Source organism: Talpa occidentalis, unplaced genomic scaffold (assembly GCF_014898055.3).
Source record: "Talpa occidentalis isolate TD23 unplaced genomic scaffold, MPIMG_talOcc4v2.1 talOcc4.4, whole genome shotgun sequence".
Classification (NCBI taxonomy): Eukaryota; Metazoa; Chordata; class Mammalia; order Eulipotyphla; family Talpidae; genus Talpa; species Talpa occidentalis.
Window position 1 is genome coordinate 14,928,093 of NW_023604295.1, and position 16,592 is coordinate 14,944,684.

The 16,592-nt window shown below is 31.6% G+C and overlaps 1 protein-coding gene across 2 annotated transcripts in view; it reads right to left on the bottom strand.

The window, feature by feature from the left end:
- The window catches only part of NCAM2 (neural cell adhesion molecule 2), a 413,941-nt gene that overhangs the window by 114,225 nt on the left and 283,124 nt on the right, over positions 1-16,592 (bottom strand). For both annotated transcript variants that reach the window (XM_054700347.1, XM_054700348.1), the window contains exons 7-8: positions 8,452-8,612; positions 6,447-6,592 (exon numbers count right to left, since the gene is read on the bottom strand). In XM_054700347.1, coding sequence (XP_054556322.1) covers positions 6,447-6,592; positions 8,452-8,612 — 307 coding nt within the window. The remainder of the gene's footprint in view (positions 1-6,446; positions 6,593-8,451; positions 8,613-16,592) is intronic.

Below are 16,592 nucleotides of genomic sequence, written 5' to 3' on the forward strand. Positions count from 1 at the left end.
ATGTCTCTTGCTGTGGTCTGAAGGTAGTAGACATTTAAGAATTCCTTCTCCATTTGTTAGTCTGTGGGATACTCAAACATAAATCATGCTAGCCACCAAAGCTACTTCATCTAGAGATGTGTATTTGTGGCAGCTGCTAAAATCAGGCTGGTAGACAAAGCTCTAAGCTACTTTATAGGAGACACTAGCAAGCTGGAACTAAAAGAAAGGGAGAGTGTAAAGATGATGTCTATGGCCTCTGTTTCCTGAGAGTACCTGTATAAACACCTAGATGTAGGCTAGACATGAATCCTACCCCTCAGGCTGGAACACCCAGATATATTTTAACAGAAAAGTTGGGTTGTGTTTCAGTCTAGTGTCTGTGCAATGTTGTGAGTGTGTCCATTATAGATTTTTTAAAGTTTGTGTTCTAGTAAGAAGGTAAGTAACTTTGTAAGTCTAGAATAAATTTATAGATCCTTTGATTAAAATAGGAATACTTTCCAACATGAATTAATATAGAGGTCTGTCAAAAGAACACGTTGGCCTGAATGTGGTTATAGCATAGAAAAATATGACAAAGCTGTGTTTGGTACCTTGTAAAAGTCCAATTACAAATTAAAGTAGATACTTTGAATATAAAATTGCATAATCAAAAGTTTCTATTCATGAAAATATTGATGATTTTAAATATGCATTATTTCTATTTAATGTTCTGAATTGTAAATACTTTTTAATGCTGCACTTTTCAAACCTAGAATAATATTTTATAAATATAAGAACCTTAATATTATTTGTTAAAAGTTAGTGAATTAATTTTAGCTAATGACATATAAAACATTAGTCACAAAAATTCTTATCATTTTAAAATATTATTTTAAAGTGATTTATTATTATTTTCATTTAATGAAATTTACCCTAAAAAATGTATATTTGTTTTCAAAAGAAATGTATTTACAAAAAAACTAATATCTTCAGTATGTATATATAATTCATATCAAAGATACATGATTTTTCAGTGGAGGTTTTCATGTGATGTGAAAAACTCACATTATTATCATTTTTCATAAAAAGTGGTTTAGTGAGTCATTTTTAGAATATGTAGTTTCCTTAGTATAGAGGTGTACATATACAATAAAGAACAGCAGCCTAGAGCACAAAACACTAATATAATAATGACCATAGTAATGTCAATATTGTACAGATTTTTAAAAAGTCAAGTAAAAAGGACATTGGATGGAGTAACAGCAGGTTACATACTCAAAAGAAAAGATTATGAAATCAAAGTGAGAATATAACCTATTTAAATGAAAAGCAGACAGGAAAGAGATTAATGCATGCTTGCAGCAGTTCTGTGATTTTTTCATGCACTGAATAAATGTTAGCCAAAGACAGCACAGAAAGAATATTCCCAGTCTAGTTTGTTTTTCCTCAAACTGTATTTTTGCTTTCTAAAATGTCTTGCAGGTGAGGTATCTTTAAGTAAAATATTTTTTCAGTTCTCACACACACACAGAGAAGAATATTACTCAGCCATGGAAATGAATAAAATTCTGCCATTAGCAACAACATGGATGACCCTTCTTGAGGGCCAGAAATCAAACAACGAAACAGAGAAAGACAAATACCATCTGCATTCACTTATGTGTAGTATCTAAGAAAAATAAATAAACCAAACTCAAAGACACAGAGAACAGATTCACTGTTGCTAGAGGAGGCATGAGGGAGCAAAACAGGTTAAAGGGGTCAAAAGGCAAAAATATCCAACTATCAAGTAATCAAGTAATTAAGTTACAGGTATATAACATGCAACATAGTGACTGTAGTTAATAATATTTTATTATTACAATATGTGTGTGTGTGTATATATGTTGCTAAGCATTTTTGAAAGTCCTCAAAGGAAAATATTATATACCTAAAAATATTATATATATAAATATTATAATTATGTATGGGATGGATTTTAATGAGACTGTATTGAAATCATATTGCAATGTATAGAAATATCAAATCATTGTTTTGCACACTTGAAACTAGTATAATGCTATGTCAATTATACTGCAATAGAGATTGACAAGTAAAATAGAAATCAATACTTTGCTACATCTATGTCTTTTTTATGTAAATGCAAAACTAAATATTAAAGTGAACTCTTCCTACTTTGTTTTATTTTTTACAACTTAAATTTCTGCTTGAATAGCTCTATTTATTTGAAGGAACTGAAAGCAAATGGATTTAAAGTACTAAAATTAATGCTGACTTAGTAAGCTTCTTTTCTTTCTTTTTTGACACAGAAAAATAATTCATTTCAAATGGATGTGAAGGAACAGCAAGCATTATTATTACAACCACAAAGTTTTGAGTTGATCAAAACTCAGCCTCCCCAGTGGCACAGCGGGTTGAGCACAGTGCTATGAAGCTGTCCACAGCCTTTGCAGTGCAGATTCGATTTTTGGCCTACCAGGGAGTTACCCACATGGCGCAGTAGGCCTCTCCTGTCTCACCCGCTGCTCCCCTCAGCAGTGTATTTTGGTCGTCTACCTGTTCTGCTCCCCACTCTGTCTCTGGTGAATTCTCTCACCCTCCTGCACCTTTGGCTTGTACCTCAGCTCTTGTATAAATAAATATTAAAAAAAAAAAAAGCTCAGCATAAGATAAGAATTTCCTATTTAGTTCAGAAGAAAAGGATTTTATTGATGCTGAACACTATTTATTGAGTTTATTGGCATCATTTTAAAAGGATCATTTGGTGTTAAGGACTGAAATTAAATGAGTGTCTTTTACTATGATTTGTGAACCCTTTAATTAATAAATAATGTAGAATATTTGCTTACTGGAGGGACATGCTAACCCATAAAGAAGAGGATGGTCAATTGATTCCATCCTAATTGAAATATTTTTAAATGTGTTCCATTCCTCAGCATTTTACAGTTAAGCTTTTCCACATTATTTCGAAGTATATTTTTCCACAAAAACAGAGTTTTAATATCTGATATATGGGCCCAAGAGGTTAAGTGTCAACACTGTGAAGCTACTGGCAGCCATTGCAGCACGAGTTCAATCCCCAACCAATCATACCTTTTTATTTTACTAATATTTTTATTTAGAATTAGAATAAATGAAAACAGAATTCAATTTAAAGAAAAAAATTACATGTGTAAAAGTCTAGGCAGCGCATAAATATAGAAAAGAAAAAGCTGTTTGTCAAATGACTGTAGTTTGAGAAACTCTATTTTAAGGCAGTTATAACTTATTGCTATGCATTTCAAATACTTCTTCAATATAGGGTGGGATTAATTTTTAGTGGAGTAGGACTATAATTTACTATGTAGGATAAGTATAAGAGGAAAAAATAATTATAGTTGCTGTATCTTAAGAGTAGATCACACATATGAGATGTCATCCAGCAGACAAATATTAGAAGCACTTTATAATTATTATATAAAACATTCAATTCATGAGATGAAATTGCTTACGGTTATGTTTATCTAAGAACTGTCGAAGTAAAAATCATCCCCGTAAGGGATCCTTTTTTTTTTTTTCCCCTGGCAATGCTAAAATGACAAGTAATCACACTTCATTGAAATATTTAAAATAAACTAGTTTTACAATATGAATAAGAAATCTGACTTTGAGAGATTTATGACAGAAGCAAGGCATTTTAAACAACAATGCTTTGCAGTGGCACATTCTTTTCCTTCCTATCATAATGAACTATTTAGGTATTTCTAAGAGTGTAGAAGCTTATTTTATATCAAAATGTACTGCTATATATTCAGGAGGTATCAAATTGTCCACATAAAGGGGGAAAAAGTCTCATTTCCTAGAGAGCAAAGTGTTGGAAAAGATAAACCTGGGATAGAAAGAAGCATAAAGTGATGATAAAATAACAAATCTGGTATTTCTGGTCTTGATTTTTTAGCTTGCAGGAAGGAATACTAGCCTTTGTCATTTAAGAGAAACTAAGAATTAATCCTCCTCCAGAATAAGAATTCAGAGCCCTGCAATTCCTGCAGAGAGAGAGTGACACTAACCATAGAACAAGATGCACCCAGTGCAGATTCCTCACATTGTAAACTTCCAAGAGGAATGTGATTATATTGTTTCAAAATCTTGATTTAAAGCAGTAAAACAAGTTCCTATCTCATCCACTGGATAATATTGCTAGAAATTATTTAATAATAAACTTCCATAATTGGTATGTTAAGAGAGCATAATCTGTAACAGTTACAAAAACATTTATTGTTCATGTGGAAGGTATTCATAGAATACATCTGATCACCTGCATACAGATTTTTATCTGGTTCTTTTTTTGACATGGTGTTAACACAATCATTTTCTCATTTATATCACATTTAAAAGACTGGATGATTTCAACTCATATGGAAAGTCAAAAACAAAGAAAATGATCAAACAAATTAAAACAACCCTTAGACTCTGATAACAAAATGGTTAGCAGAGGAGAGGTTGGAGGAAAAAGTAATTGGGCTGATTGGATGTTAGTGGTGAGTTACTGAAACTTGAGTGATGGGCATGGTATGTTCCCACACATTACTGGGGATGTGAAGCTGCTTTCATAAACATATACAATGCTGATGTTACCTCAATTAAAATAATAATATTAAATAGTTTAAAAATATTTAAGAGGCTGGATACCTTTAAGACTAGAGACAACAATACTTGAAGTGTTTGATCTGTGTAGGGGATATTGTCATGGGTACCCATATTTCATCATGATTAGAAATTTTTTGCAAGTAGGTCTTCTTATTAACCTGATTTAGACAGAATCTGAAGTCAGACATGAGACATAACCTGATAAATGATACACCGAAAGTGACAGAATTTGTAATAAACTTTGACCTCTGTGACACTCTGCATCACTTCTACATTCATCACTGCCTAAGATTGATTAAAACAAGTAACGAGATGATCTGAAGATATTTTGGCTCAAAAGTTAATGCCAGGGACTACGTCAAAACATCTCAAACATATACTTCTGAGACAAACCCTTTGAATGAAGCACTAGTTTATATTTAGAATAAAGCTTTTTATGTAAAATAGACTGCTTAGAATGTAAATTGCAAAGTACAGTATGGCTTTTGATTCATGGCTGCCTTACTTTCCACAGAAATAACTCTAATTCTGTCTGAAATTTTATTATATACATTTACACGTTCTTATAATTTAGTATATAGCGTTTATTAAATAAGTTTAGTTTTTCTAATCATCACGAATGCATCTTAAGATGATTCTAATATAATGTGTTAAAATTAAGTTGTCAGATTAATAAATTTTTGGATAACACTATTAAATTAATATTTAATGGAAAAACAAACAAAACTCAACTAAATAACAAAAATGAATTATTTAGAAATTGTCAATAAATGGATAATTAAAAGTGAATGAAAACTGTAAATTTTTTTTAATAAAAAGAACAAATAACCCTGAAATAACAATGAACATTGAAAATACTTCATTTTTTCTTTTTTATTCATGTAACATTGCATTATACTATGTATATTTTAATCATGTGTATATGCATGATTAAAATCACCATGTGTATATACAACATTAAGTTCATCACTGAAAGTCCAATTCTGTTTTTCAATATATAATTGTCCCCTTGTACCCAATTTATTCACCCCCAGGAAAATATTTCTAAATAAAGTAGATACATTACTTTTCTTATATATAATGCATAATTGTAAACATATATAAGATATTTCAAATTAGATTATAGATGAAATAGTCATGAGGTTAGTTCATGAATAGAATAGAACTTCTACTTTTAAGCACCATAATTTTGTTGTTGTTTCTAAAGGATATAATATTATTCAATGAATGTTTTATGTTACATGAGCATGCATAGTTCAAAATTTCAGTATTATCCAAAAAGTAAGGAACAATTATCAGCATCAGAAACCATTTAAAAAAGAGAAATTACATGTAAATTGAGGTTGCTTCTATGTATAAACTATTTAAATGGTGTTGCAAAACATTGTTAAAAAATGAAATTCCATAAAGTCTAGCAAAATACATAATAATTTATTTCTAAGAAACTTGAATGCATTCTAGAAAAAGTTATCAACTGCCCCTATGCTGTATTGTCTGTGTTTAAATGCATTTTTCTTTATTAGATGAAAGCAAAACCTGACTTTCTATTGTACAAAAACAATTCAAACTTTTCCTATTTTCATTTCACAGTACTGTGTGGAGGGAAGAGAAATCACACTATCTTTTAGCTTAAACATACACCAAAAGTCCATGTAAGCAAAGGAGAATACCAATAACATAAAACTTTGTGGTTTAGTGAAAAGACATCTTTAAATATTACTTTGACTTTTTTCTTCTCTGAATTTATTTTTTGTCTGACTACAAATTAACTTGTACTCCAGAGTAAGATTTACGAACATGTAAAGCACAGAAATGACAATGGTTTTGGAAACCATTATACATTGATTTGTTACCTTAACGCCTTCAGAAAAAGAGATGCCATCCACTGCTTTTTTCCAAGTGATTTTTGGAATAGGCTCCCCTTCTGCTTCACATATGAGTGTGACTTGACCATTCTCATATGTAGTCTCATTTTTAAGTTGTATTATGTGAGGCTGTACTGTAAAGAATATATACATTACTCAATCTGCAGGAAAATATGACAATTCAGACTTAAAAAGTTAGTATGGCTATTTAAGTCCATTAGTACAGGATGGGATTAAAACCCAAAATACAAACTTTAATTTTTCCAAAACTTTGCTCATTTAAAAACTACTTTATTATTTTTTCTTCTTTAAAAATAAAAAAAAAATTTCCTTTTCTAACATCATGTGGGGGGGTGTGTACTTATGTTATTACCTTGTCAAATTTAAAAACATATTTCATGGTGGTGGGACAACTATGGCAACTACAATTATGTAAGAAAAATATAATTAATGAATGAGTAAAAAGGAAAAAAACATATTTCACCAAAGAGGGAAAATAATAAATGTATCCTGAATATGTGGTATTTATTATGTACATTATTTATAATATATAAAGTGTAAAAATATATACATACACATAAAGGCTATTTATGTGTATTATTCTCATCACTGAAGATTTTTATATAAAGATGGGGAGATGTTTATATGTTGTTTTTCTGTGTAAGTTTTCAATATCATGTTAGCTAAAATGCTACACTTTTTACTCAACACTGCCTGATTTATCAGTATCACATTCTTCTTACAACATCTTAATGTTCCAATTTTATATTTTATTTTAATATATTTTAGCACAGCTGATTCTCAACTGTCTTACCACCATAAAAAATGTTTCATAAAAAAAATTCTGGTTCAAATAATCTACAACAGTGACCACTGTTAGAGAGCCTGTCCACATTTGTGCTACCATTCATCTTTTGTTCTAAATTGTTACACTGCCTCTGCCAACCACAACCCCTGTTCCTTCCTACTCAGCATTCTCCATTTTTCCTTACTGCCTCTTTTATGTGAAAGATCTTTGAGAATTAAGCTTATAAAACTGAAAAAAAAATGCTAAAATATTACCGTACATTTAAGTTTCACTACTACCCATTTTAAAGAGAATACTCACAGGGGCCTCCCTGGTAAGTAAGTCTCAGCGCTACCACCAAGAAGACCCACTGCTACCACCTGAGTTCAATCCCTGGCCAGGGAACTGACCCACATGGCACAACAGAACTCTCCTGTCTCACCTGCTGCTCCCCTTAGCAGTGTATTTCAATAGTTCTGCCTTTTATGCTCCCCACTCTCTTTGGTGAATCCTCTCACCCCCCTGTACCTTTGGCCTACACTTCAGTTCTCTTATGCAAAAAATAAATAAATAAATAAACAAAATCTTAAAAAAAAATAAAGAGAATACTAACATTCCACATATCCACCCATAAAGAAATACCAATTAAGAATATGTATTAATTCTCTATAAGTTTCCCAAAAAAGGCAATATGAGTTAGGTTAATATGGAAGATACTTATATTTTATTTCTTTATGAAAATATTAAAAAGTTATATTGAATTATAGATGCAGGTCCATGTTTCTTAATTACACCTTTAAAGATCTTATCTTTTAAAGTGCATTGAAAGTAAAGCTGATCCCAACATGTGTCATTTAAAGACTTATGATCCTACTTTGGTAATTAAAGTTAATTTCTCCTAACCTCTCTTATGTGTCTGCCAATATTTGATAAGAATTTATATGTACAATTCCATGCAGTTCATCTGGTAACTGTAATTTTAAAAATATATTTTAGAAGTGAGAGGGAGGAGATTTAAATTTTAGAACGTTAAACAGTTCCTGTAAGTGCAACAGTAGGTTTTTTTAAACCGAGATGGAAATGCATACATTGTATAAAAATGAAAAATGATAAAAATATATAAAATAATAATTAAAAAAATAGTAGGCTTTGACTTATATTTCCCTCCAGACATCACATTTTTAACCACTGTGCTATAATACTTACCGAAGACCTGAAGGAATGCCTGCTTTTCATCTTCTCCTGCCTTATTTGTCGCCCTGCAGACATAAGGGCCCCCATCACTATTCATTATTTTTTTAACAGTGAGTTCTGTATTGCTTCCTTTCAATATATACTTGTCATTTTCTTCAATGAACTTGCCATTCCTAAGGAAGAAACAAAAGTTGATCTTCATAAACCTGACTTAGCTCTAAGATCATACTCAACTGTAGTCATCAATCATTTCATGATGACTATCATTGACAGACAAGACTATATTACAATCAAAATACACTTTTAGTAGTTCAGTAAAATATTACAAGTGTACTTGAAAACTGTTCAGAGTTAGTGACAAGCATAACATTTATTGATACTAATCTTAGGCAAGAAAAACACATTGACTCAGTTTGTATTTTTATTAATAGTCAAACATTTTTCTTTGCTGATTTTAATTCTATATATACTTCATATATTGGAAATGCAACACATATTTGTGAGATATATTTATTAACTAGTTTTGAGTGACACATTTTAAAGAATACCTGTGGAAGCACTGTTTAAAGAAGTTTCAGTGTAAAGGCAAATTAAATATATACTTAATTTATACTGCATATAGTATTGCCAATAAAAGAGTAAGGTTAAAGAATTATTTGAAAATTTAGTTATGGGAATTATGCTGCATGATTTAATTAATTAATGACAAGAAAAAAATTGTTAATCTTAAACACATAATTTTCTTCCTTCCAAGGTCTCTCTGAACTGAAGTAGTGTTTATTCTGTTCTAATTCTAGCCTTTGTTATCTATGAAAACAAAATTATCCTAAAGTAAGAAACGTTTTAATATTTCTTTCTGAAACAATTTCTACAACTCTCACTAAGATGTCTGAAACATTATTACACATCATACACACACCTGTCATCCCCATACTATTTAATATATTTTTTTATTTTTTTAAAGATTTATTTATTTATTTATTTATGCAAACACTGGGTACAGTCAGAAGCATGGGAGGGTGAGAGAATTCACCAGAGCCAGAGCGGGGACCAGAACAGGCAGACTGACAAAATACACTGCTGAGGGGAGCAGTGGGCATGGCATGTGGGACCCATGCCTGGTGGCTGGGGATTGAACCGGCGCTGCAGAGGCTGCGGGCAGCTTCGCAACACAGTGCTCAACGCTGTGCCACCGGGGAGGGCCACTATTTTATTTTTTTTTTGTCTTCTCTACCTCATCATTTTCTTTCTCCTTCTTCCTCTCTCCTTCATATCTTTCTTATAAAAATATTTTGATGATTGAATTGTTTGGATGATTGAATGCACTGTATGATTTATTAATGTTAAAAGTTTAGGATCTTTTCTTAGGGGTGTGGTGATTTACCTATCCATAAAAATTTGAACTAAAAAATAAATCTCTAAAAAAATTACAAATATATTTCCTAGAATTAAAGAACATCTCTCTTATATACTAAATGATCTCCCGGTTAACTCTTGTATCACTTTCCAGAAAGCACTGGCACACATTCTAAATATACTTGTATCCTTCTGTGTCTCAGCAACATCTGCTTTTCCAGTTTATATTGACATCTGCAAATATATCATGAAATGTGCAAAAATTTTATAAGAGGACCGAGTACAAAATTAGAGTTTATAAAATACTAATAGCAAATTTATATATAGTACCCTGAACTTTATATAAATATGATGATTTTGCAATCTAATATTGACAACTATAAAAAAATAAAAACATTTCAGCATTTTTGTTTAAGTTTTAGGGATAAGAATATCAGTGCAATTAGTGATTAAATATGTTCTTAATCATTTCAATGGAGAGTATTAATTTTTTCCTAACAGTAACAACAGTACATTAGAGAATTTAGCAATTGTGGTATATAAAATTTTCCCTATATTATTTACCTAGTTGAAATACAGTTAGACCAAACATTTTCATCATTTCTTCTCAATTCTCACTGACAAATCATAAAGCTAAATTTTAAAGTATGAATTTCCCAACTCTGAATTTTCAAATGAAAAGAACACTCAGTTCCACCCAATAAAATGAACAGCACATTAGCTAAATTCCATTGTTTTTTTTTCTGATAAAGGGGATTATTTCCACACCTTGTGAAATATTGTGGTAAATGTTTCAAGTGTAGCAAAGGAGTGAGCCATGGTTACTTTCATGCTGAAAGATTCCTATTCTAACTTTCAATTCATAGAAGGTAATATAGATCCTATTCATTCATTCATTAAGTTTTTGTGGCTTTGGGGGAAAGGATGAGGGGAACCTACATTATTAGGAAGATGACTAATGTATTCTAAGAATTTTCATGAGAAAAAAAAACCTCTGATTTGGGTTTTGAAGTGATGGATAGATTTAAAGAACTAAGGTGATCTAAGGACACAACTTATTTTTGTAGACTGCTCCCTTGCTGTACTGATTTATTATTTCTAATAGTTTTTTGGTGGATTCATTAGGTTTTGTTATGAATATTATTATGCCATCCAAAAATAATAATTTTACTTCTTTCCTAATTTTTATTCACGCCTATATATCTTTCTCTTTGTTGACTAATCTAATTAGAACTTCGAGTATTATGTTGAACAATAATGGTGAAGGTGGACATTTCTTGTCTTGTACTTGATGTGAGGGGAAATCAGTTTATAAAGCTTTTGTTCCCTTCAAAAGATTGGATGAATTATAAAAAAATTAAAATGATAAAAAAGATAATAACCCAGATAATAGTTTTCAATGTATCTCTCCCAACAAATTAGAGGGGATATATTAATTAGTCATAGTCCATTTCTGTGGAATGCTATCTGAAAAAAAAGACTCCTAGTGGATAATCATGGAATTCCATGAGCTCATTCATTAAAACTCAAATCACTTCTCTAAGTCACCCTTCATCAAGCATATGAAACATGGGTTAGGATTAGAAATTTGAGAGAAATGATGAAGGGAGGATAATTCCACCTATAACTATAATGACTAACAAGGGAAATATTTACCCACCCCTAGCTCCCATTGTAAAAAACATACTTACTGAACATACTGGTCAAATAACAGTTTTCAAACACTGGTCAACAGGTAGCACTCAAGAGTGCCTGCTCAAGAACAGCAAAGCTTCCAAACTACAGTGCAGACAAGGAGAACCCAAAGAGTTAGGTTGTGTATTTGAGTTGGAAGAAAGATGTTTTATTTGTGGGAGGTTGAAGGGATTAAAATTTGAGGGTCAGAGAGTGTGAGAAGAAAAAACTGTACAAAAAAGTGGGTGACAGAGATATGCAGAGGTTTCCCACCTCAGCAGTGTATTTCAGTCAGTCTGCCTGTTCTGATCCCCGTTCTGTTTCTGGTGAATCATCTCACCTTCCCACAAATCTGGCCTGTACCCCGGATCTTGTATAAATAAATAAATAAATCTTAAAAAAGAGAATAAGAACCCTAATAGATCACATAGGATTAGGAAAAATTTGTATCCCAGCCATCCAGAGTAGAAAGAGCATCTATAACACAGGATATATTAAGTCACCTCCTTAATGGAATAGTACCTTAGCAACACAGCCAAATTAGCCCTAGACTGAAGAAGAGTCTGTAAAGCAACTCTCAAATGGATGAAACTTTTGCAATTAATATAACACATCCAAAAAAAGTAAAATAATACAAACACAGTCACAATCTCAAAACATAAAATGCCAACAGCCTAGAATTCAATAAAAAAGATATAAACAAGTGAGGCAATAAAATAATCAATGAAATAAAAGTGATCCACAAATGAAAAAAAATGATAAAATTAGTAGAAATGACCATTATATGTTCAAGTCAGTCAAATATGACTATGACATGAGAGATATGGAAGACATAAGACATACCTCCATCAAGCATGTAGAGATGAAAACTGCTCCAGTGGATTTAAGATGATAAATTACAGAACACAAAAACAGTGAACACAATGAAAAAGGAATATAATTTAGAGAACTTGAAGACAAAACAAGTGGAAAACAGAAAGACAATGAACTAAGGTGGAGGACTATGATTGCCTGAAGGGTGTGATTTTACATCTCCAAATTATATATAGTGTTGGAACCAATGTTACTTGAATTAAGAAAATAATGAAAAGGACAGAGTTCTATCCGGTATCATTTTTATTATTCCTAAACAAAATCATTAAGTAATTCTTAAAGTACCTATCTGAGTTTCAAATATATGAACCAAACAGTTGAAACTGAGCACAGAAACAGACTAGTAAGGAAACACTTCCGTACTAAAGGCATGGAAGACATGGATGATATTATCTACCAGGTTGACCTATATGATACTTTTAGCCTACTCCATACAACAATAGTGAAATATGCAGTATTTTCATGTATACATTGAACACTACAAAGTTGATACTTTGAAAGATGATACTCAATAAATTTAAACAAATTTATATCATACAAAATATATTTTCTGACAACTAAAGAATATAGAAATCTATATATATATGTACATATATATAATATACCCAAATATTTAGAAATAAGTCAGCACACTTCAAAATAAACAATGTGAAAAATAACAAACACATTTTTAAAAAGGTTTAACTGAACAAACTGAAAATATGACATATCAATATTAGTAGGGGACAATTGAAGTTGTGTTTAAAGAGAAAAAAATAAATGTTTACACTTTAAAAAGTATAAATAAATAAAATCTGTTGTAATTTTGTAAGTATCCATCCTAAGCGACTGACAGGAAAAAGAGAAGATCAAGGATAAAGCAGAAAAGAAGACAATAATAAAATATAAAAACAGAAGTTAATAGAACAGAAACTTGCAAAATAAAAGCAAAGTAATTGAAACCAAAATATGATCAAGAAAATCATTAAATGTATAAGCTAATATGTAGACTAATCTGAATGAAAAGGAATCTGAATGAATAAATAACCAGTTATCACTATAAGAAAGAAGTTTAGATAAAATACAAGTTACGAATGTGACAAGGGACTACTTTATTCCAATAAATTCAACATAAATGAAATGGACCAATTCCTGGAACAATCTAAATTACCAACGATCATTAAAGAAAAATATATTCTCTGCACAGACCTGCATCTATAAAAAAATTAAATTTGTAGAATTTGTAGAGGAAAAGTCCTGTGACAGATTGTTTCATTGGACCTTTTTACAAACATTTAAATAACAGTAGTAAGTATTACACATAAATTCGACCAAAAATAGATCAAACACATCCCTTTTCATTCTATTGGGTTGTTGGAAAAGTCATGATGCATTTTTGCTTGAAAACATAAAATATTCATCATCACTTTTCTGACAACCCAGTATTAGACCAGTTTTACCCTGATCCCAGTCAAGTCAAGAACAAGAACAAAGTAGAACAGCATCTCTCAATACTACAAATGAAAAAACTTTTAACAAATTATTAGCAAACTGATTCCAGCAATGCTTATGATTTATTATCACAATTGAATGGGTCTAACCTAAGGAACTGAAGTTGTTTTAATATTAGGAAGTCAATGGAACTCACCTATATAATGTGTTCACAATAAAAATCCATATGATATTTAAAACCTGTAGAAAAAGCTTTTTCAGTGGCTCCCTGTCACCAAGTGTTCCTGATTCTCTTTGTGAAAATGTATTATTTCTTCCAAAATTTGGTCCTTAACAATTTTCTCTACTGGCTTCACATATATCTCTCGGGAATACTATTTCTATGCAACAGGTATTATTGTCTTTCTCCTGGGGCTGCTGCCTAAATTTCTAGTTCTTACCAGGGATTTTTTTTTTTTAACAATTATAAACAAAGATAACATATCTACAGATAAATATGTCAAAATAGAAACTTCCCTCTAATAGTAATTTCACTCTGTTAATATTACTACCATATAATCCTATTTGCACATTACATATTTGAAATCCAGCTACTGAACAATCATTATGCTATCCCCATGAGGGATGAAACTAATGTCAAATAAAGATGGGAAATTAAAAAACTATGGATTTAAATCATGCATTATATTAGCTCCTGCATATTATTTATCCTAGTCTGTATGTTAATTAAATCTTCACTAAAACATGAGAATTTTAAATAAATGTTAAACTTTAAGAGTAAAAGTCTAAGCAGAAAGGAAGTTTGTCTGGAAAGAATATAAGGACCATGAGGGCCTCCCCTGATGGTGCAGCAGTTGAGCGCTGGGCTGGGAGGCTGCTGGCAACCTCTGCAGCGCCGGTTCGTTCCCTGGCCGCCAGCAAGGGTCCCACAAAAAAAAAAAAAAAAGAAAGAAAGAAAGAAAATAAGGACCATGAGATTTTAGACCACCAACTATGGTCACGGGTGCCATGGTGGTGGGAGAATTACTGGGGCTAAACATGAGGGGAGAAATCAAATTTTGCACAAAAATTAACAATATAAGAAAATAAAAATAAATCTATTTTTAAAAAAGCGGGGGCCCTCCCCTGGTAGCTCAGCGGTTGAGCACTGGGTTGCAAGGCTGCCTGCAGCCTCTGCATCGCCAGTTCGATCCCCAGCCACTGGCGAGTGTCCCACGGGGGAAAAAAAAAAAAAAAAAGTGGGATGAAGGAAAGTAAGTTCTTACCTAAAGCAAAACATGGAGGGGGCCTTCCAGTTGAGATTTCAAACAAACTGCTTTCTAGTCTGTTTAGGTTTAGATGCTGTCAGAACTGCCTTTAATTATTTTTAATTATTTGGTTAAAGGAAGACAATTGATTCTGACAGCTGTCCTCTAAGCCAGAACCTTCTTTAGTTCTTTACACCATTTCGGAATTAAAAAAAAAGACAGAAAAATACATTTGTGATGGCTTTACAATATAAATGAAAGGGGAGGGAGGAAAAGAACAGGCCTTTCCAAACTGCCTTTCCTGTGAAAATATTCTAATTCCTCATAATTCTCTCAAGACTGGAGGATAACGATTCCATTATAGATGTAAAGATCTTACTTAGTAAAATTGACAAGAAAATACTTATCTCTTTACAAAAAAAAATTTCTAGAACAATACCGTCCATTGTCATGAATTATCCAAGAGCTTTTCTGTGCTGCAATCTGATCTAATATTGACTCTTCAGAATACATGATAAAAAAACAGAACTCTGAGATATTATGATTATGTGTGGTTTAGTCCCTTTAAAAAATATCATGAGCTGGTAACATAGGAATTAACGTCTTCAAGGAACATGTAAAATCACATTCTTTGGAGAAATATCTTGTTTATACTGTCAGCTATATTAAATGGATAAGGTTTCGAAATGTAGATAATATCAGCAAGTTCTCAGAGAGTAATGAAACCAGTAATTTTGAATTTTAATTATTTTCCTTAAAATTGTTTTAAAAAACCTAATTCTTACTATGGACACTTTCAACAATTTGAAATAATTTTTACTAATTGTTTCCTCTGGATGGTTAGTGAAGCACAGAAGTGATTTTATAAATATTTATAGCTATGGATGAGTAATATGCTGAATGTATAATAATATGGATTTATAGGATTGCCTACTTTTAGACATTAATGGTCTTCAGCAGTTTGAGTCACACCCTAAAATGATGGCATATTTTGTTATCTGTTTTATGTGAATGGAAACCAAGTAACATTCAGAAATCAAAAAATACATAAAAGTGAACATTGAAATGGGAGTTAGAATAGAGTTTATTCATTTGATGAAATAACATTTTTAAAACTTCAACAATTTGAAATATAACTTGATAGAATAATCTTTTTGTGTAATAATATGTTATACTAATAAACATACAAAATTATATCCTAATAAAAATGTGATTTTATGTATATACCACAGTGTTGCCATTAATACTAGGATTTCCTATTTCTAGATATTCTCTGGCATTAAGAACAAAATGTTAGAAACAGTAACAGGGCTCCTGGGCCCATTAGGGTAAAAAATATGCCCTTGTATAGAGAGGAACCCAGGTTATAGTTGCAGTTTTTGACTTCATTTAAATCACTCAATTGATCTCTTTGACAATACAATGTAGGGGCCTCCCTGGTGGCGCAAGGGGTTAAGCACCACACTATGAAGCAATCTGCAGCCTCTGCGGGATGAGTTCGATGCCCAGCCAGCCAAGGAGCAACCCACATGGTATAGCAGACCTCTCCTGTCTTGCCCGCTGCTTCCCTCA